General features: G+C 40.3%; 2 protein-coding genes across 2 annotated transcripts in view; one reads left to right on the forward strand and one right to left on the reverse strand.

Annotated features, from left to right (window-relative positions):
• Positions 1-8574, reverse strand: part of PEX3 (peroxisomal biogenesis factor 3) — a 19529-nt gene extending 10955 nt beyond the window's left edge. The window contains exons 1-3 of the mRNA XM_082755855.1: positions 8421-8574; positions 2443-2574; positions 969-1050 (exon numbers count right to left, since the gene is read on the reverse strand). Coding sequence (XP_082611981.1) covers positions 969-1050; positions 2443-2574; positions 8421-8493 — 287 coding nt within the window. The 5' untranslated portion in view covers positions 8494-8574. The remainder of the gene's footprint in view (positions 1-968; positions 1051-2442; positions 2575-8420) is intronic.
• A 19-nt stretch (positions 8575-8593) lies between these two features.
• On the forward strand, positions 8594-19654 carry ADAT2 (adenosine deaminase tRNA specific 2). Its single transcript, XM_082755856.1, has 6 exons — positions 8594-8710; positions 8812-8916; positions 15939-16089; positions 16637-16743; positions 18262-18334; positions 18444-19654. The coding sequence occupies exons 1-6, from the start codon at positions 8660-8662 to the stop codon at positions 18482-18484; spliced, it is 528 nt and encodes a 175-aa protein (XP_082611982.1). The 5' UTR covers positions 8594-8659; the 3' UTR covers positions 18485-19654.
• The last annotated feature ends 624 nt before the right edge of the window (positions 19655-20278 follow it).

A 20278-nucleotide genomic window follows, 5' to 3' on the forward strand; every position in this document is an offset into this window, starting at 1 on the left:
TCCACATTTCTTGTTCATTCAGGTTAATTTTTTATTAAGTAAAATTCTTATTTTGGCAAACATATTAAATGTTCCATAGAAGCTAACTTTTTTTCCAATTTCTTGCTGTTTGGGATAAATAATCCTCAATTACAGTAGCCAGTTCTCAGATCCACTATTACAAAAACATGACGTAGGCTATAACTCCTATATTAAATATCACATTCTGTTGTATTATAAGAGATTTTTTTGACTGAAAAAAGAGAATGATAGGACAGGTAATTTATTAAATGCTGGACAGATTAAGTTAAAGCTATATAAATAAGTTAGTGGGAGGTAAACTGAAAAGACAGCCTTGAGTGAGTCAGAAACCCTGTGTTAACTTCCTACATAACACTTCTACTCCTTGCTAAATGCCAAGCAGTTTTTAAGGTATGCTATTATGCATTTTATGTATTTAAAAAATATGCCATTTGTTCTTGCAGTTATAATGAGAATAAAGGTGTTTTCTGACAGGGAGACATTTGTCTTAAGTTATGACATGCCCCTTTTGCTTCTTATAGCTCACTTCCATTTGTAAACTCATTTTGGTACTTTCCACTACCATTCAACATGTCTGACCTCGATGAGATTACATGAACATTTTTACAAACGCAACAACAACTTGGTCACGATACAGTTTAAGAGAAGACTAGATACTTTAAGTACTTTATCTATCCTAAACAAACTCAACAAAAACCATGGCTCCCATTGCAGCATCTTAAAGTAACAATTATTTCCAGTAATGTTTGTAGAATGCCAACCATACCTGTCAAACTGTATCTAACAAGACACAAAATATTTATGTGGTAATTTCAAAATACTTTAAGTGATTCAGTGGGACACAAGAACAAAATGCTTGACTCTCTCTACATTATAAATACATAATTTGAAAAAAAAATATCTTGTGATCAAAACAAGTTATATTTAACACAATGAAACAGTCTTACCTATTTTTAAGAAGAGATGTGAGACTTTCAGAATTTAATTGATGCATTAAGGTATCCCTCAGTGTTGGGAGCATTGACAGCACTGTTATTAAATAAAAAAATACAAAAAAACAAACCAAAATCTGTCAACATAAAAAAAAAATCATAAATCCATACCCCGCTCTCTCTCAATAGCTGCTACAGTGTTGGTCCTATTTGCTCAACATGCAAAGCTGGGAGGACAAGCAACATAGGAAATCCTGGAAGTACTCAGAAGTACAATTACCTGCTCGCCTCATGATTCTGGGCACAAATGCCTTTACGTGGCTACATAGCTTTTCCTAGCCTGTCTGCAGATATGTGCTTACATCCTGCAGGTCTGCATACAAATGCCTTCAACTCTGCTGAAGAAGAACTGGTGAAAATCTATACTGCTGCATTTCTCCAAATGGGAAGAAAAAATTGATTTTTTATTTTATTTATTTATTTATTTATTTATTTATTTATTACAAGAAAACTCGAGAAAGATCTGTTTTAAACAAAGGAAAGCTGGTGGGATAAAGTCCTTGACTTTCAGAAGATTCAAGGTCTCATCTGCTATTGTACAATGGGAACAGAAAACAGTAAATAAGCATGCAGGTAACATAATAAATACCATGAACAAAATATGAAAAATCTTGACAGGAATGCATGCTACCAGACAGTATGTACTTTGCACAAAGAATGGCAAAGAAAAAATTAGTCCATGCAGGAAAATCAATCCCAGCACTACAAAATGGAAAACATGAAAATAAAATACAAATTGGTCAGGGTAAACAAGGGACACAGAATCCATTTGCAGCCACTTGAGAAGCCATTACAAATTTCAACAGAAGAAAATGCTGCCCAATTTGTTTTATAGAAATACAAGCCATTCAAAACTATTTGTAAGAATGACAGGGATTTTTTTTTTTTTTAATTCTACCCATTACCTCTAAACAATCCAAAGACAAACACTACAATAAAATGACTTTTCATTTTTGCTCCCCATATAGTGAAGTACCTTTTAACTGTTCAAATGTAGGGAATTACTAGACTGATATGCTTCTTATTTGTAAATAAAAGTTACCCACAAAGATCTGTGTAGCTTACTACCAATTTACTATGTGAATAAGGTAATTAATTAATTGTGCTGTAAGTTCTGGGTGCTGCTTCACACCTTATACTATGTGCAGTTTAGGGCAATATAACAAGGATCTTTAACTGAGAAAAACTATAGCCTGTATCTATATTTGTACGGATTATAAATGGGTATATTCAAGCTAAGGGTTGACATGACCCCCCAAAATCTCTTCAATCTTCTGTTCTTCAGATTCAGTAAGATGCTGTAAGATTACTATATTTATGTACTAGTATTTAATTAAGATTTTGAATTCTTATTCATTGCTGTCTATATGTAGTATAAATCCCCAAATAATTCCAGCTATCAAGAACAGTAACTATTTCCTTGTCTTACCTGTCATATTGCACGTCCTCTGATTACTTTCAAAATGATACTGCCTTCGTGCTTGGGCGATGTATTCAGCTGCCTCTCGTTCTTGGATTTCTCTGATTTTCTTCTGTCCATATTTTCCCAGTAAATAGACTCCTGCAGAGAGATTTTCAGATTACAAGCTGCTTTCAAAATGTGAGCAAAGCCCCCCCTTCAGCCCTTTTCACTGGTTTTAAGCCATAAGGGTGAGTGTTCTTGAGGGAGATAAGTGGGTCTTGAGTATTTTAATGGTAATTAGCAAAGGTAATAATCAGAAATAGCATTTACAAAATGAAGTAAAATGTAAAGAGTCTTTAATCAGTAAAAGAAACATTTTTAAGAGATACGTTGCCTTTCAAACAATTGAAGGGACTGAAGAAAGTATTATGAAGAGAAAGGCGTAGGGCAACAGAAACAAGGAACAGGAAAGAAAATGCACAAGCCTAGAAAAGGACGAAAAGTTTTTCTTTCAAGATATCTTTCTAAAATGAACAGCAGAAGTTAAAGATAAAACTCAATCTTAAAATTCATGTAAGAAAAACATTTCAGGTCCAAACAGAGGAAGTATTGGTCTGTAACGTGTGCATAGGAAGAACCTTGGCTAGCTAGCAGGGCCTGAGCGTAGCCCTCAGTGCCCCACCAACTCCACGGGCCCCTCCGTTCCCTCTTCCCATCCTCAGATCTTACTTCTTACCATGCCTGCTTCCTACTCTCCAGCTCCATTCTTTTCCAACCCTTGAGGACCTAATCACCCTACCTCACCCTCACTATGAACCTCCACAAAGACTCACCAAAAATATTTGCTCTTCACTTCCTCCCCTCCCAACACACAACCCTTTGAAGGCTCCCCCAGCCGCTCTTCCCACACCTCTGGGGGTTCGCAGGCATCCCCAGCCTGCCTACAGCCCTCTTCTCATCCTTCCTCATCTCCGCTTCCCTTTCTGAGCCATCCCTCGAGGTGCTGCTATGCCTCTTGTGCTGCTTATCAGTGCCTTTGCCCACTGCAGAGAGAGTGGGGAGAAAAAGGGAAGAGCAAACAAGCAGAAAAGGCCACTGTACAAGGTGGGGAGCAATCCCCTAAATATTGACATCCCTCCACAGCGTGCCAGATCCGACTCTTTCAAGTTAATAATGCTACACAGAAGAAATCTGAGTATCAAATTGAGTCTTTTTGTCCACCAAGCACTTCCAGGAGTCATAAACAGTCTGAAGCCCACTTTTCTCGATCCAAAATTATTATCTGAATGAAGGAGGCTTGTAACACTTACTGAACCCTGGGAGTTGTAGAACTATTTTTACAACTCCATCCACAAAAACTAACACCACCACCCCCGATTTTGAGTTCAGCTACATTTTTAGATCATTAAAACCTTTCAATATGTTCGCCAGAACTATCACCAGTATTTCAGGAGCCTTGTCAGCTCTGTGCCCTAATATTTACGGTCACAAAAAAAATAAATTTGGTAATTCGTACCAGTAGTATGCTTCCTAATAGGCAACTGCAAACCAGATCAGTTCAAAACAACTGCAATCACTTTCATTTATTTCACCAAAGCCTCAAAAATAAGAAGTGGAAATCAGTCCCTCCTGCCTCAACCTTTCAGCAGACTGACCACTTGTCAGAAGTGGAAGATTTGCCCCATTAGACACAAACTTCAATGTTACGGCTCCATAGACATTAAGTGCAATTTTACCCCTGGAAACTGCTAACCAAAACGAGACTTCAAAACTAACAATTATTTTTCTCCAAAGAATAATCCTTCCTGACAAAAATGTGTATCTCGGACATGACCTTCATTGTACTGAGTTTATTTTTTGCTGCTTACTGAACCAGCAACAATTAGTTTTTTTTTTTTAGTATAAGCAAAGTTTTTCAAAACAATATTTTCCCAATCATTTCTTTCCAACCTCATTTTTCCCAATGCATCCAGACAAAACCATTCACCCAAAAGACAACATTTGCTTCATTTTTCCACCCCAAATAAATCATTTCCCTCAATTTTTTTTGGCAGAAAGGTTACACAGGTATATAAAAAAAATAAAATAAAAAAGGCTCTTCTTGCATGTATGCAGGGCAGAGGCAGTCATGAGACCATAAGAAGCAAAACAACTCAAGAAGAATCACGTGCATGCCCTAGAGAGATAGGCTGGAGCAGTACCTTTATAATTAAGATTGAGACAGCTAATTGCTTAACAGCTGATTGTTGAAGTGGTGCGAGTGTTCTGCACTACCAACCGCTGCGTCTCACCAGGGTCCAAAGTTGCATTAGCAGCCGCCCGGGTTTAACAAGGAGTTTCCAGAAAAAAAACACACCACTCTGTTCAAGTGATGCAACACCAGATATCAGCAGCTGCATTTCTCTCCTCCTGCCCAGAGCGAAGTGGTAACTTTGACCCATCATTAATCGATATCACGCACTCCTGTTTCATCTTTGAGAACACAACGCGTTAGAAGCCAGCCAAGGGAAAAGTTGCATCATGCACGCAGCTTAAGGAAAAAAATAGAAATAAAAATGCATGTGCGCAGCAAACTGAGTCTGTTACTAACTGCATGGCTTGGAAGGGCTCTCCTCAGTGCCCCTGAGCAGCTGGGAGGACTTGACATGGTGCTTGGGAAATTCCAGCCCTGACAAGGGATGCCTGCACAGGGGTGACTCTTGCCTGTACTCAGTAGCAGAGCCAGCCTGGAGTCTGTGTGTGTGTTCATGTTTTGCTGTAGAACTGCTGTGTGTATCCGTATGGGTATCCAGAACAGTAATTTGGAAGACTAGAAAATAATGAAGACTTAGAAGTCCAGGCTGAATGCACTACATGACGATACCATCGCTTAGAGATGGAAGCAGGACCAGAGGAAGCCATGTCCTAAGAACTGCCATAAAGTCAACATCAGCTAATGTGATGGTAAGAAACTAAACTGACGTGCTGAAAATCTCTGTTGAGAACAGAGGAAACACCAATTTTTTACAACAGATAAGGTATCTCAATTGTACTCTCAGCAGGGGATGGGAGGTCAGCAAAAAGTATCAGCAGCAACACTTTACTCATGTCTGATTAGCTACATAGTCGTGTCGATAGAACTTCTCGTAGTACATTTCCCCTATGTCCCAAACAGAACCAGGAGTAATAAAGAAAATTGAGCAATGATGAGACTGCGCAAAGGCTAATTTCTATGTAAATCTTTTTTTCTTCTTCATGTATGAACTCCACAAACAACTACAGTCCCAGCATTTCTGAACCGCACATGGTTTGGAAAATACAAACAAGGATTACAGCAGCTGGCATCGATGAATTCAGGTACAGGAGCCTCAGTAAGGACCTGCAACTACACTTCACATTGCTCTCAAATTGATCTACAAAGTGAAATGCATTTACATTTGTATTGGCTGTCCTACACCACATGAATATTTGGGGTCTACAATGCCCATCTCCTTGAGAAGCGACACTGTGATTCTCCTCTCAGCAGCGAACTGAGGTAATTATCACTGCTGTACAGCTAATTCCCATCCAAACATAAGTAACGGAAGCAGCTTACAAAATCCACCAGCTGTCACATGTTCATGCCAGTGGCCTCAAACAGGTGGGATCTCTCTTACATCGCATAAATTATGACTTTCTCCCTCAGCCCTTTCCCTTCTTCACAGGTGGGATGGAAAGGTGAGCAGAAGAGAGGAACCAGTAACTGGGAGGCACCAAGTTTCAGGAAATCTCCTTCCAACCACGTGCAAACTTTACTCTCACTGCCATATCTCCCTCCTCTTCCCTCTCCCCCCCCCGCCCCCCAAGAATTTAATTATTTAGAAATGAAAACACACAGAAGCCTGGATCCTTCCTGAACATCAACAGCTCCCGAAGTTGTCATTTGTTCTTTTGTTCGAGCAGACCATGCATCAACGGATATACAACCATCTCATTATGGTTAAAGATTATATATAAAATAGGAAAGCACCAAAGCCTTATTCTGTTGGCACCAGTGACTTCTACCAAAACCCACGTAATGCCCTTTCACTCGCTCACAAGCCAACACTACTGTCTTGGGCAAGCAGGCAGACATCTGAACTGAAATGCTCCTTCTGCAAGCTGAAGGTTGCAACAGATGAAATTGAGTAACAGCTCATTCACCACTGAAATCAGAACCATACATTTCGAACACGCTGAACTTGCTCTTCTAAGGCAACGAGGATTTAACCAGTGAATCATTTTGTAGTATCCTTTTTAACTTGCCTTCAGTGCCAGGCACTGAAATATAACCCACTTTAAATCTACCCATCCATCAAGAACAAGTAAATCTATTACATCCTTGGAACTCAGACTCTCTCTTCTTTAAATAATGTTTCTGAATCCTGAACACTAGATCTTTACCTGCTGGAAGAGATTCAAGTATGTTCTTGCTAAAAGAACAAACCCCTGAAGAATGGGTCTAAGATCTTCACAAAGTTGAGGTCTTCTTAATCAAAGGGAAAATTGCACACAGTTCAGTTGCTTTTCCATCAGTCTGAGTTCTAACCTCATGGGTTTTGCATCAGATTTTTCTGTTTATGAAGATATGAGTGTTGGGAGCCACAGAAATTACATTAACGACAGCCACTGATAACATGCATGGAATTTGTAAGCAGAGGCAAAGGTACCAACCAACTCAGATGTTTGTTATTCTTCAGTAATGCAACACTGATATAACATTGTACCAGTAATAATGTAGGGATTCTCCTGTGTTGTCTAATGAATAATTAAATATTCACATTAACTTCTGAACACTTGCCAGTCAAAGACTTAAAATCATTAAGCTTGTGATGTCCCATTTTCTTTTGTTACATCCCCCTTCCCAGAAACTGCAACTACAGCTCTTAAGAAAAATACATCAGAGAGACGTACCGTCCACTCTCTGACATTTTATCAGCAGACTATTAGGTTGCTTTTCGCACATCATTCAGCCAACTCAGAATAAGTCTTTAAATAAAAGCAATCGGGTGAAGTTGCATTCAACCTTTCAGCATTAAGCAGTATTTTTTGGAGAATCAGTCGTGGATTCTGGGGTTCTCGTTCATTAGCAGTGACATAACTCCTGGAGTTATATTAAGGTCTGATCCATAACTAACATTCAGATGGCCAAAGCACTCCTGATTCAGCTGCAAAACAAGCGTAGCATTCTGCAGTAAACCCCTCCATCTCCTTAGCTGCCTTAAAATATTATGGTTCAAGTTGCAGCTGATGGCAGCTAACGATGTTCTCCTGCTCGTGGTTGCTCCAATTTGCTACAGAGTCCCAAATTTTTACTTTTCAGTGTACTTCATGCAGTCAGTAGCATGTCAGTGCCACTTGTACCAAACTACCTGAACAGCATCCATCGTAAGCAAGAAGCTGCAAGCCCAGGGACACTAGGATGGTTCCCACGCTGGCAGAAGGCCACTTACATGTGATGAATTTAGGATTTCAGGCTATCAGGACTACCAAGCCCCATGATAACTGCTTTCCCATCCAGCCCAGGAGAACTTGCACTTCTCCTAGCCCCCTTTGCCCACCTGGCAGTCCCACACGGGTGGTTAAGGGGAGAAGCACAGCCTCCAGGTTACAGCCTGGCACATGAGGGTACACCTGCAAGCAGGGTGGCTCAGGAGCCGGCAAACATCACTTTCTGCTGTACTCGTAGAGCCAGAAAGCCTGCAGGAGAAGGGGCAGAGCTGCTGGAGGGCTGCTTTCAGCACCCACCAGCTAGCCTGTGACCCAAGGAATTCGTGCTAGGAGGATGCGGAGGCCACAACAGATGAGGGGAGGCAGCAGTACACCCAGCCACCTCCCCGAGAGCCCTCACCTCAGTCAGAAGCTGAGAGCCGAGACGTGCTGCTGAGACACTTCAGCCCCCAATATTTAACCCCCGAGGAGCCCCTCCAAACCCCGTGCAGACCCGGGAAGGCTCCCTGGGATTTGTTTTTTTTTTTTCCTCCCCCCACGCAGGGCAAACCCCTCACCGCCCAGGAAGGTGCCGAGGACGAGGCATTTCTTCTTGTGGCGCTTGAGGAAGCTCCAGAGGGAGCGGAGCATCCTGCCCACCCGGCTCGGATCGGCTCGCCTCAGCCCGGCCGCCCCTCGCCTCCCCACGGCGGCGGAAGGGGAGGAGGAGGCGGCGGCGGCGGCGGCCCCGGCTCCGCCCGCGGTGCCTTCGCCGGGCGTCCCCCGGAAAACGGCGCCGCGCTCCGCCGGGGCCGCCATGGAGGACGAGGCGACGCGGGTCGCCTTCATGCAGCGGGCCCTCGACGTGGTCGGTGCCGGGGGACACCGGGGGGGCGGCCGGGATCCGTGTGCTCCTTGCCCCCCCCCCCCCTCCGCGGCTCACCCCCGCCGTTTGTGTCCCCCCCGCAGGCCCGAGGAGCGCTGGAGGTCGGGGAGGTGCCCGTGGGCTGCCTGCTGGTGTACGAGGGCCGGGTGCTGGGGGAGGGCAGGAACGAGGTGAACGAGACCAAGAATGTGAGTGAGGGGCTGGGGGGTCCCCGGGGGGGCTGGGGAGGGTCGGGGGGAGGAGGCGGCGTCGCTATCTGCCTCCCTTGGTGGTGCTCCTGGCACCCGAGGGCTGCTGCTGCACTGCCTGGCCGCCCCCTCCACGGAGAGGTTCTTCCCGATGCCGTGTTACACGATAAGGGCATGTCATGAAATGTGAACGGAAAATCCAGCTCTCTTGCTTTTCTAGGAAAGCTCCCATGCAACCAGAGGGATCGTTTCGGATGGATAAAGAAGACGAGGAGCTGGGAAGTGGTGTGCGGTTGCGGAGTGTGTAGGCTCGCAAAACCTGACGGGTCATTTCCACACTTGTTCCGTTCACAAAAGCATCACCTTTAGAGTTTTAGACCTGATGCTCGCAGTTTTAGCCGTAAAGTCAGGTCTTACACATGCCGAAAGACCCATTAAACTCAGCAAGGATTTTGTGCAGCTGGAAGATCTGTATACATGGATCTGACTGCAAGATCTACCTGAAATTTATATTCAGTGTCTCTAATCTCAAAATGTGATAAAAGGTGAAAATAAGTCTCGTAGGTTCAAAAACATATGAGTAAAGATGAACCATTATACTAATTGTAATAAGACGTTCATAACATATTAAAACTATTTTGTTACAACTCCAGAAAGTTCGGTGGCATAGAAGGCAGGTATTTCAATTTATATCCATGCAAACACCAGAGGAACGCAGATAGTTCTTGGGAAAAGTCTGCCAGAGATACTAATGCTGTGTACAAATTGTGTGATAGTAGATGGTCAGAACATAACTGGTGAGGCTGATAATAAAATCATAATCAATTTAAATCACAATCGATTTAAAATGTTAGGGAAGTTTTCTGCCTTTTTTATATTAGCATCAGGTTTGCTTGAATGTACGTACATAAATCCAAGTGGCTTGATTTCAAAATTTCCAGCTGCATTTTGGAAACAGTACGCTGTTAGTATCTTTGAAAGCCAAGTCAGTTTTAAGTTTCTGTTTAGCTCAAGTTGCAATTCTTTTGTCACTTAATTCTCATAAACATTTACATTGTAGTGACAGGAAACACTGGATGTGCTCACTGCATCCAAATTTCCGACCATGCAGTTAATTGCTCCACACAGTGTGAAAGAAATTGTGAGCTCCAAAGAAGCACTTACTGGGACATGTGGATGTGGGAAAGTGTTTTCAGTTTTCTCCTAAGGACTTCTGGCATTGTTTAGGAACAGTCCTGGAGAGGAAGGAAAAAACAAAACAAAACAAAAAAAAAACAACTCTGGAACCACTGAGACAGTTCCAGCAGACATCAGAAATTTGTCAAGTTCCACTTTAAATCTAATTTTTTGCCTCGTCTCATATTGGAGGACTTCTCCAGAACATCATTCCTTAGATGGCTAGAAAACATCTGATTTCCAGTTTAAACTTAAGACCCATTTATGTCTGTTCTCCTGCCAGCATCGTCCTTTGTTTTACATAGCTTGGATGTATTTAAAGTCACAACCCTTCTCAGCTTTTGTTTTCCCCAAGCCTCTCAGAAGACAAGCTCTCTTTTTGTGTTCATTCTAATTCTTCTGTACATCCATGCCAGTTTTGATTCATCTTTCTTGAATTCAGTTAACCAGAACTGTATGTTTTATTCCAGATGGACTTTCTCTTGCGCCTTGTTTGATAGCAGTAATACTTCCACTCTCCCTGGAAGTAAGTCTGCTCCTCTTTTTTGGAGCTGCCTTTGTCTTTAGTGCCATTTTGTAATGCTTAGTATTTTGCTTTCTCCCCACTCCTGCCTTTAAGAAGACCGTCCATTTCTTGAGTGATACTCTGACCCTGTCTTTTCTGATGATGTCTTCATCACATGTTGCTAGCTATTTTATCTAGGTGTTTATCCAGTTAATGCCAGTGTCTCAGCTGAAAATGTTTATAATCAAAATGTTTATATCAAAATAATCTTTGAGCATCATTACTGATCAGTTCCCTCTGTGCAAAGATTTCCCCTCTCGGTGCAACTTCTCTTCTTTGGTTGCCCACCCTAGATTTTTCATACTGTGCTGTTTTCCCCAGACTGACAATACTTACTTGCCTTGTGCTATGCCAGATACTTTGTTGAAGCCCAGAGAGTAGAGATCAATGTTTCTTTTGCCTAGAAAATACATTTGTCAGAGAAAGTTACTAGTTTAATTTAGTGCCAACTAATGGATGTATATCCATGTTGTATTTTGTTTTGTTTCCCTTTTACAGACTATTCCTCATATTATGCCCAAAGGTTGTTGCATTGGCTGTTCTGTTGAGACCAGCCTGGATCTGCTGGTGTCAGAATAGTTTGTCCTTCCTATTTTTTGTTGCAGTGACTCTGTTTGCTCTGACAGGTTTCAGTGATGTGATACTCTCCTTGATGTATTAAAAGCATTGCTATGGGACTGGCAGCCACTTGCACAAGTTCTTTGGTATTTCTGTGATGGATATGATCAACTTGTTTTTTGCCCCTCCTCTGTGCCTCAAGTATTTTCAGTGTTTTCAAGGTCTCAGTTCTGTATCTCACAGTAACTTCTGTACTCTTATGCTGCCTTTTCACCCCATTCTCAGTATCATCCTTACTGAAGAACCAAAATATTAATTTGCTTTTGGAGTAGCGTTATATATAAGTCTCACGTCAAGGTCACTGTAGTAGCTCTAACCTTTTCACATGTTTTATCTCAAGACATTTTTACTGTTTACATAATTTATATTACGTGGTCGACTTTTGGTGATTCTTACTTTAGCCTTTGCTTGCTGACATCCAAAATGTAGATTCATGATGTCATTCTTCATTCCTAGAAAACTTTTTTCACGTTTGAAAAAACAGTCATTTATCCAGTTAGGTCTGCAGTCCTTCCCTACATCTTTGCCCTTGCTCAGGAATCAGATTACCGCTAAGCTTTGGGTGAGATAAATTCCCTGTCTTCTCCTTCTGTAAGTCCCTGCATCTTCTGATGTAACTGACTGGCATTAGGTGCAGGTAGTATCTTCTATATTCCTTCATCCAGTTCCTAAACTGCTTGTTTTGTCAAAAGTTGCTGAAAGCTTTCAGATTTTTTCGGTCTGTTTCTCGTCACCTTGCATACTTTGTTTCTGCCCTGCGTGTCCATAGCAGAACACACTAACATTAGAGATACTGCTTCTTACTCAGTGGGAGTGATTTTCAAAATTACTGATCATCGTCATATTCTTCTGGGAAAAGCTGATATTGGAAGACAGGAGTTTACATACAGCTCTGTTTCTTTATTTTATTTATTTATTTATTTATTTTAGGAGCATGGCTGTGGCGTCAGCATTTCAAAAATAGTTAGGCATGTCACTACTTGCATTCATTGGGCAATAGTGCAACAAATGTCTGTGTAAGGCGCTCGTTTTCAACAGCCTGGCGATAGTTCTCCAGCTCGTGCCAGTTCTGTGTTCCCTCTGGCAGCTCCCACATCTGTTTGCTTGTTCGCAGTCTCGCCTCAGACCAACCTGAAAATTTTCTTCCTTATAATGTGTATGACCCCTCCCAACTAGAGCTTTTTTTTTTTTTTTTTTGGCATCTTTATTTCCATGTATGTTGCAATCGTATGTTTCCCACTGAAATGTTCTTTCTTCTAGGTCATTTGTTGATACATGCAGGCTTCTCATCTTTGTTATCTCCTCTTGGGTCATTGTAGCATATGTCTTTGCCCACAGCATCTTGCATGTACAGTACGTGATAATTGGAAATTAAGTATTGTTTGCACTCTTAAATTACTAATGAGGCCGCAGGACAATATAGAAATTGGAGCTTTGGCCCCCTTTGTTCTTACTTGTTAATGCTTGTCTGAGTTCCAGAAGGTGAGGTTTTCAGGGTGCTGATGATATCTTTATTTCTCTGTAAAGACATTTGTACAGTTTGGGGTACTATTTTAATAATGTCAAGGCTTTTTCCCTGGTGACATCAGCTTCTCATTCCTCCTTGGAACACCATTTGCCACTCTATAAGTTTTCTTTTCCCCTTTCTACTTTTACCTGCTTTTGTCGTCTTGGCTTTACAGTACCATAAAAGATTGGGCAAATTAAAAAATTATAGGGCTTATAGAACACGTTGAACTGAGTCAGTGACTCAGATGAAAATCATTTTTTTTTCATATGTTATTTTATACACAGCATGTCAGTAAAATGAGTTATCTAGACACAGCTCAGTATAAATTAAAACCATAAGACAGACCTAGAAGGCCATTCTTTTCCACCCCTGTGTCTTGTCTTTAAGAGTGACCTTTAGCAGATGCTTAGGGGGGAAGCTCAAGAAACAAGAAAAGCCTAGTGTACAGTCTTCCCTTGCATATCCTTTCCACTTCTGGAAGTGAATAACTTCAGGACTTCCAGAGCCCAAGACTGCGTCTGGATCATTGCTTCTGATAGCTGTCTGTGCACATATCCTCCATGAATTTGTCTAAACCTTTTCTGAACTCTTTTATGTTGTTGGCTTCCATGGCATCCTGTGGGAATGAGTTCCTCAACTTAATTACGAGCTTTGTGAAGGAGTACTTCCTTTTGTTTGTTTTAAATTTGCTGCCTGATAATTTCATTGGGTGCCCACTTGTTAGGGGAATTAATAGATCAAAATTTACTGTGGTTTTTCCACATTTTTCATTATTTTTATAAACCTCTACCATAGTTGTCTCTACTTGGAAAACTAATGGTGCCATCTGGTGAGTTAAGAGACATAGTCCCGTTAGTCTCTGTACGGGACCTTTTTTTTCACCTTGTGGTGAATCTGTTCTGGCGCTCCCATAACTTGATGAGGTGAGGACAGCAAAACACTATGCATCACTGAAGTTGTGGCTGCACCAGGAGCTAATAATATTTTTTATTATGGTAGTGTAATAATCTTTTCAGTGTCTCTCTTTTCTGTTACCACAGAAGCTGGTATGACTTACACTGACTGTGTGGCTCTTCTTAATTTGTGCTCCCAAGATGAGCAGAGGCCTAAAAGCCACTTCGTTTACTCACTGTATAAAGCAGTGTTGTAGGTTGGAGTCACGTTGTGCTCTGGTAACGAGGGCTGATTGTTTGTATTTTTTGAATTCCTGCTCAAAAGTTGAAAAGCCACTATGCTGTTTATGTCTCTTTGATTTGAGGGGCACAGAACTAGAATAGCCTCAACTTACACTTTTGAGTTACGGTAGCTGTAGTAGTTCTGAGGGATCGTTCTGCAGGAGAGCATTGCATCTGGTGTCTCCATAATGTGTCTGCACTGAGACTTCAGCTGATGTGGTCTCATTTATTCAACAAGGGAACCTTCACGACAGCATTTCACTAGTAGGCCTGGAGGAATCATGTCTGCATATTGATTCAGATCCATGTTTTCATTCCTAGGGGGCTCATTACTATGTTAGTTGAAATTACAAGTGTGCTCCTGGAATAAATTCCTTGTCTGCTTACCAGGCTTTGGTTTGTGTCTCAGAGAAGGCAAACTTGTCCTTTCAGCTGAAGCTATGCTGAAAAGATGCACTCAGAGAGCATACCTAATGCACTCCAGCTGTCCATGGGAATATACTCCATGCGACTAAACTGGAGCTAGTCCAGTGTGATCTCCCTTGAATTGGTGTCAAGTCCTCAGCACTGTTCTGCTCTGTGGATATGCTCTTGCTGTTAATGTAGGCGCAGGCAACATAGATCTCTGTAGGAGTTTTAAAACGTTTTTAAACAATATTAAACTTACCATTAACTTATTTATACGTGAGTCCTTTGCCATATAGCATACAGCAACTTGCAGTTATCGCCACTTATCTTTGCAGTACTGAAACTAACCCAAATTCATGTATTGAGAGGAAGTTATCTAAGATCACACAAAGACATATGTAGCAGGAGTAGAATTTGTATTGCTGAAGTCTTAATCTAGCTCCTGGATCAGAAACATCCCTTCTACCAAGAAGATTAAGAACAAGAAAAATACAGTCTTATTTTAAATACGTATCAGGCTGTGTAACCAGAGACTTCTTGCATAGCTAGTACTTTGTCGTGTTTTTACTGTAACATTTGATCGGCAAAACACCGGCAAAACACGCTGCTGCAGCCATTACAGAGCAGTACTGGGAGAACACAGATGGTTCTGGGGCTCTCTGCAATTAAATTCAGCACTTCTATTGTGTTCACATTTTTGTGCCATACCCATTGCTATGACCTCTGTGCTACTTACCACTCAGTCATCTTGGACTGAAAAAAGAGAAATCAATATCCTTGTAATCAGGCATGTGCTGCATTCCCTGCCTGTTAGATGAGACTTGCTGTGTACGTATGTATTCCTGAGCAGTGTTAAACCTCATGCAAACTGAAAGTGCTGTGCCTACCAGAGCAGGCCAACAAATTCCAGAAATGCACTGAAATTATTAAGTACTTACCATATATTCAGTTCTGTGCATGCACACTGAAATTGTCAGAGGGAAAGGTACCAGCTGAGAGCAGTTTCTTACTGTTGCCAGAGAAATTCACCTGACCTGCATCCTTGGTCTTGGAAGCAAGCTGTGGGCTGGATGAGTTGTTCTAGTGGGTTTTTTATGTCCCATGATCTGCAAATAGAGCTTTTCTTATGCTGGCTTGACAGAGAGGAGAATTTCCAAGCAGACTCCTCTCTCTATGAACAGGTAGAAGAAAGAACAGGTTTGAGCTTGTGGATCTTGTGTGTGCTGCGTATGAGACTGAAGTTGAATGTATTCTTCCTTGGGTTGAGTATTTCTTCTGCAGTTTGGGCTGCACAGAATTGGAAATGTTTTCTCATAAAATCTCTTCTGCAACTTGAATGAGCAAAGTAGTATGCTAACATGAGCCTTCTCAAGAAAGTCTTGTGTTACTTCTTCAACAGAAGTGAAAATAATTGCACTACTAATAAATTAGACATCAGGCTATTGTGCTTTTGACTTGAACGAATAATTTTATGGCACTGTATTCTGTTTCCATTGTGTCTGTATAAGTGAGAAGTTCCAAGCTGTGAATCAATATGAACTTTAAGAAAATGTTTATTTTTATGTCCTAGCCTACTCGACATGCAGAAATGGTGGCAATTGATCAGGTCCTGGACTGGTGCCAGCAAAACAATAAAAATCACGAAGAAGTGTTTTCAAACTCAGTGTTGTACGTAACCGTGGAGCCTTGCATCATGTGTGCGGCTGCAGTGCGCTTGATGAGTATCCTTTAATGGTTCTCATGCTGGGAAACCACACATCCAAATGTCAGTCGTTTGGTATTGAGCCTACAGAGAGGGGCTTGACACTGTCAGGCAAAGCCAACAAGGTTACCATCTTACTGCTTGAGAGTCTGTGCCATCCTCCATTTACTGCACGGTAAGTAAGGAGAGATTCAAGAACAAAAGAGCAGTTTCAACAAACAATGATTTCTCTTAGGGATATAAAAATACGCTTTAGAAATATCTGTTATTACATAAAATCAGCTAGTCTCAGTTCAGTGTTCAGTTCTGAACAGTGTGAGAGGTAGTAAAACAAGGTTTTGTATGCCTCTGTTTTGGAATTCATGCTTCTGAGGAATGTTGTGGATTTTCAGCAGTGCATCTTAGACTATTCAGAAATAAGTTCTGATTTTAGGAGGGAGGAATTACAGTGCAGACTAATTTTGTTTGAAAAGTACAAGCACATTTTAGTGAAATTTAATGACTACTTTAATCAGGCTACTTTACTTCCTGCTTGGTTTTCACTTAATACCTTAACTCATTCACATAAATTCCACGGGTCGTATATGGCTGTCAAAACGAGCGATTTGGAGGCTGTGGCTCAGTTTTGAGCATCTCATCTGATGATATGGTAGACACAGGAGAACCATTTGAAGTAAGCTATAAAACGTTTTCCTTTGTTTTCAGCTAGGGTACTATGCCTAGCTTAGGGTACTCTGCTTTGAGAATGTTATGGATCAGATTAAGGGGTTTCAGGTGAAAGATGATAAGATGTCAAGGAAACTTGACTTAAGAAGAGAACTATAAGTCCTTAAAGAAAAGAAAATTGAGGGAAAGCCTGGTAATCATAAATTATTTAAAAGGATGCATCAAAGAGGAGAGGAAAGAATTATACTCATGGTACAAGGTAAAGAACAAGTATATCTAAAAGATGAGCAGTACTCAGAACAGTAACAGCTACAGGAGGAGACAAGGGAAAAATTGTTCTAAGCTGTAGAATATGTAAACATATAATCAATAAAGATCAGGTAACAGCAACTTACTAGGTTATTTTTTTAGCTGAGCCACTGGAAGTGATTGTATTCGTGCTCTTGGTTTATTCATACATGAGGTGAAATGTGTTACCTTAGATTGACTTCATACAGTTCAAATCCCAAAATAAATATGGACTGCAAAAGTGGCAGAGGTTTAGGTATCAGGAAGTTTTTCTGAACTGTAAGGATACTGAAGTATTGGAATTGAGTGGGGAGAAAGAGACATCTTTGTCGTTTAAGATTAGGGTTCTTAGAATTTTTCTGCACTTAACATTTATGATTTAATGAATGTAAAAGGTAATATATTTCAGCATTGTAAATAAACACTAAAGGCTCTAGGTTCAGAAAGAATTTAAGTCACCAAGACAATACCATTTGGCAGTCTTCTGCTAACATATTAAGTAAGCATCTTTCTGGCAGGGTGTTTGTGAGACCATCATCTGAATTAATTAGTATTGTCCATACTGCAGGAGCGTTCATTTGCTCACATTGGCACGTGGTATTTAATCTTTCTATATGTTCAGAGGAAAGAAAGGAGAAGATTTATGATAACTACAGATCCTTCATTTGTTTCTTTAGGCAGCTGCAATGGGATGTATAGGTGTAATGAATTCCTTTCTGTTGCGGATGGGGATTTCCTTTAGTGTTAGTGACATTTAAATGCTTTGTCATCAGTGTTCATGGATGGGAAAAATATTTTGGAAGGACCAACAAGGTCTAAGAGGAAGTATTAGAAATAAAAAATGGTGTGTGAAAGAATGTTTTCCGGTAATTTCCACAAATACCCAAACGTATATCTCTTACATTTCCAAGTGCTTGCCAAGTATATGGTGTAAGTTGAAAATGCACGGAAGTAACTTAAGTAAAATTTTTACACACTAATTTGTAATAGAGTTTAACTTTTAAGTTACTAGGGAAATGGCTTATTCTGCTGAGTCTGGACATTGTATTTTTAAAATACATTAGGTATTCTGCCTGGAAAGATGATTTTCTGACCCCCAAATAGTTAAAGGCACATGTTAAGTTAGCAGAATAGACAGTGCAGTTGTTTACAATTACTCTATACTTAAGGCATTATTTTGAAGCATGGACTATGTTATTTTCAGATGCACTCATAAACATTATTCTAATTTGAACAGTGCATGTCTGGCTATTATGCCAAAGAAGCAGTGGAACTGTTAAAAGCTTTCTACAGACAAGAAAATCCTAATGGTAGGTTTCACATTAATGGATCTATTTTGTTCCCAACTTAAATGCTGGCACTCATATTTTGCAATTCACTTCTGATGTTTTTTTCTCCCTTTCTGTTTCTTCATGGTAGCACCAAAATCAAAAGTACGGAAAAAAGATCGTCGTAAGTAGGCCTATGCTGATGTGAAACAGAAGTTTACAAAAACATTATATGCGAAGGTTTCTTCAGCATCCGTCTTTTTCAGAATGTATGGTCAAATTAAACTATGTTAAATATGTTCTATGTGGTGTTTTTACTAATAAGATACTACCTGTTCCTGCGTCTCTGCCCATGTCTGTGATTTCTTCTTAATATATATTACCAAGCAGAACAATAAGTGACTGTTCTGAGGTGAGGGGAAGATTTATGGTTCAGGTTGAGATATTTACAGCCCGATGGATCCACTAAAATGAAGCCATTCTGTACAGCACATTCTAGGATATTTTCATCTGTCTGGAGAAGCATCTTGCTTTTCAATAGCAAATGTTTGCTTAGGCAAGTACGTAAATCTCTCAGAAGCTTACATTTGTAAGGCCTTCACCATTCTGGTGCATATGTTTAATCTAAAGATTCTAAGGCACTGTATGGTCCTTGAAGATTTGAGATAAGACTGTTATAACAGTTCTTCATTGTTGTTTACACCCCCTCTAGCGTACACCAAAATTTCAAAAAGGTTCTAGAAGTCATATAGATATCTAGACAAGACTATATGCAAAACAGCATGTTTCAGTTTGCACATGCTATTGCTAATAAACATAAACAGACATCACTTGGCTTTTCATACAGCAGCATTTTCATACAAAGTTGTGGAGAATGTGAAATCTCATCAGACTATCCACTCCTCTCATGAATATTAGCACTTTAGCACAAGAAATGCTTTATCATTAAGAATCTGCTACGAGTCATTCTCAGCTACTACATTACATTCGTTAAAATGGTCAGATACATGTCAACACAAGGATAGGAAATTGCTAATAGAATGAATAAAATATCTGAGATACTGTATCTTTTCATAGTGCTGGTTAGTTTTGTCATTTCCATGTACTTTGCTTGGCCGTGCAGTAATTTATAATCCAGAAGAGGGCCTTGCAGTTCCACTAATGAATTACGAATACAAGCCCAGTTCAGTCTTGATTATGTTGCTCTTAGTGGATAGTTATCTTAAACATGAAATGTAGTTTAAATCATTGATATTCAGAAATTTGAGAAATGCTTTAACTTTTTTTTTTTTTTTTTTAATGTGGAAGAGTGGTTTAGAATTCAATGACTATAAAAATTCAGTATAATTAAACCTTTTAGATATTTCAAATGAATATGTTCAGTGGTGTGTTTTTTTTTAAGTGCATTAAAATCATTACTTTGTTACCATTGCTCCTAATAAGCTAGAATTTATAGTTTTTGTGCTTACTTACTGTTTACACTGTGAAAAGGGAAAGGAGAATTTTTACCATAATATCTAATCTCAGAGTTTAGAAATACTCTTCCTTTAACGTAAGCCCCTTAAGTTACATCTGTGACCTATCCTGTCCTCCTGACCCCGTGACCATTACTTACAACACTCAGGTATTTGCCCCTCCATAAGCAATAGTAGTTACGACTACAAACAGAGACTCTTTCACCTTCAGAGCTGCAAGGGCTCATGAAACAGACAGCGATGGTGGAAAAGCTATTTAGAAAAAGACCATTTTTAAAGACTGTGACCAAGAAATGGTCACACCTGTGGTTACTGTGTTTGGTTAGTAATACAAGGTAGCTATTTATGCATACAGATACATATATTCAATTCTCATCTGGACTATAATTTTTTCATGTCTTGAAAAAGTCCAAATTAAGACTTTAGACTTCCAGACTGTCACAGACAGCAATGGCAGTAGGAAATGGAGCCCACATACTGTTCTGGACCAGAACCTAAGTCTCTTGGCACC

The sequence above is a fragment of the Aythya marila genome (assembly GCF_965140915.1).
Source record: "Aythya marila genome assembly, chromosome: 3".
Classification (NCBI taxonomy): domain Eukaryota; kingdom Metazoa; phylum Chordata; class Aves; order Anseriformes; family Anatidae; genus Aythya; species Aythya marila.

Coding starts and splice junctions, on each gene's coding strand:
- ADAT2 (XM_082755856.1), top strand. CDS start 8,660: ATGGAGGACGAGGCGACGCGGGTCGCCTTCATGCAGCGGGCCCTCGAC. Junction 8,917..15,938: donor AGGTGAACGAGACCAAGAAT/GTGAGTGAGGGG, acceptor TTTATGTCCTAG/CCTACTCGACATGCAGAAAT. Junction 18,335..18,443: donor CAGACAAGAAAATCCTAATG/GTAGGTTTCACA, acceptor TCTTCATGGTAG/CACCAAAATCAAAAGTACGG.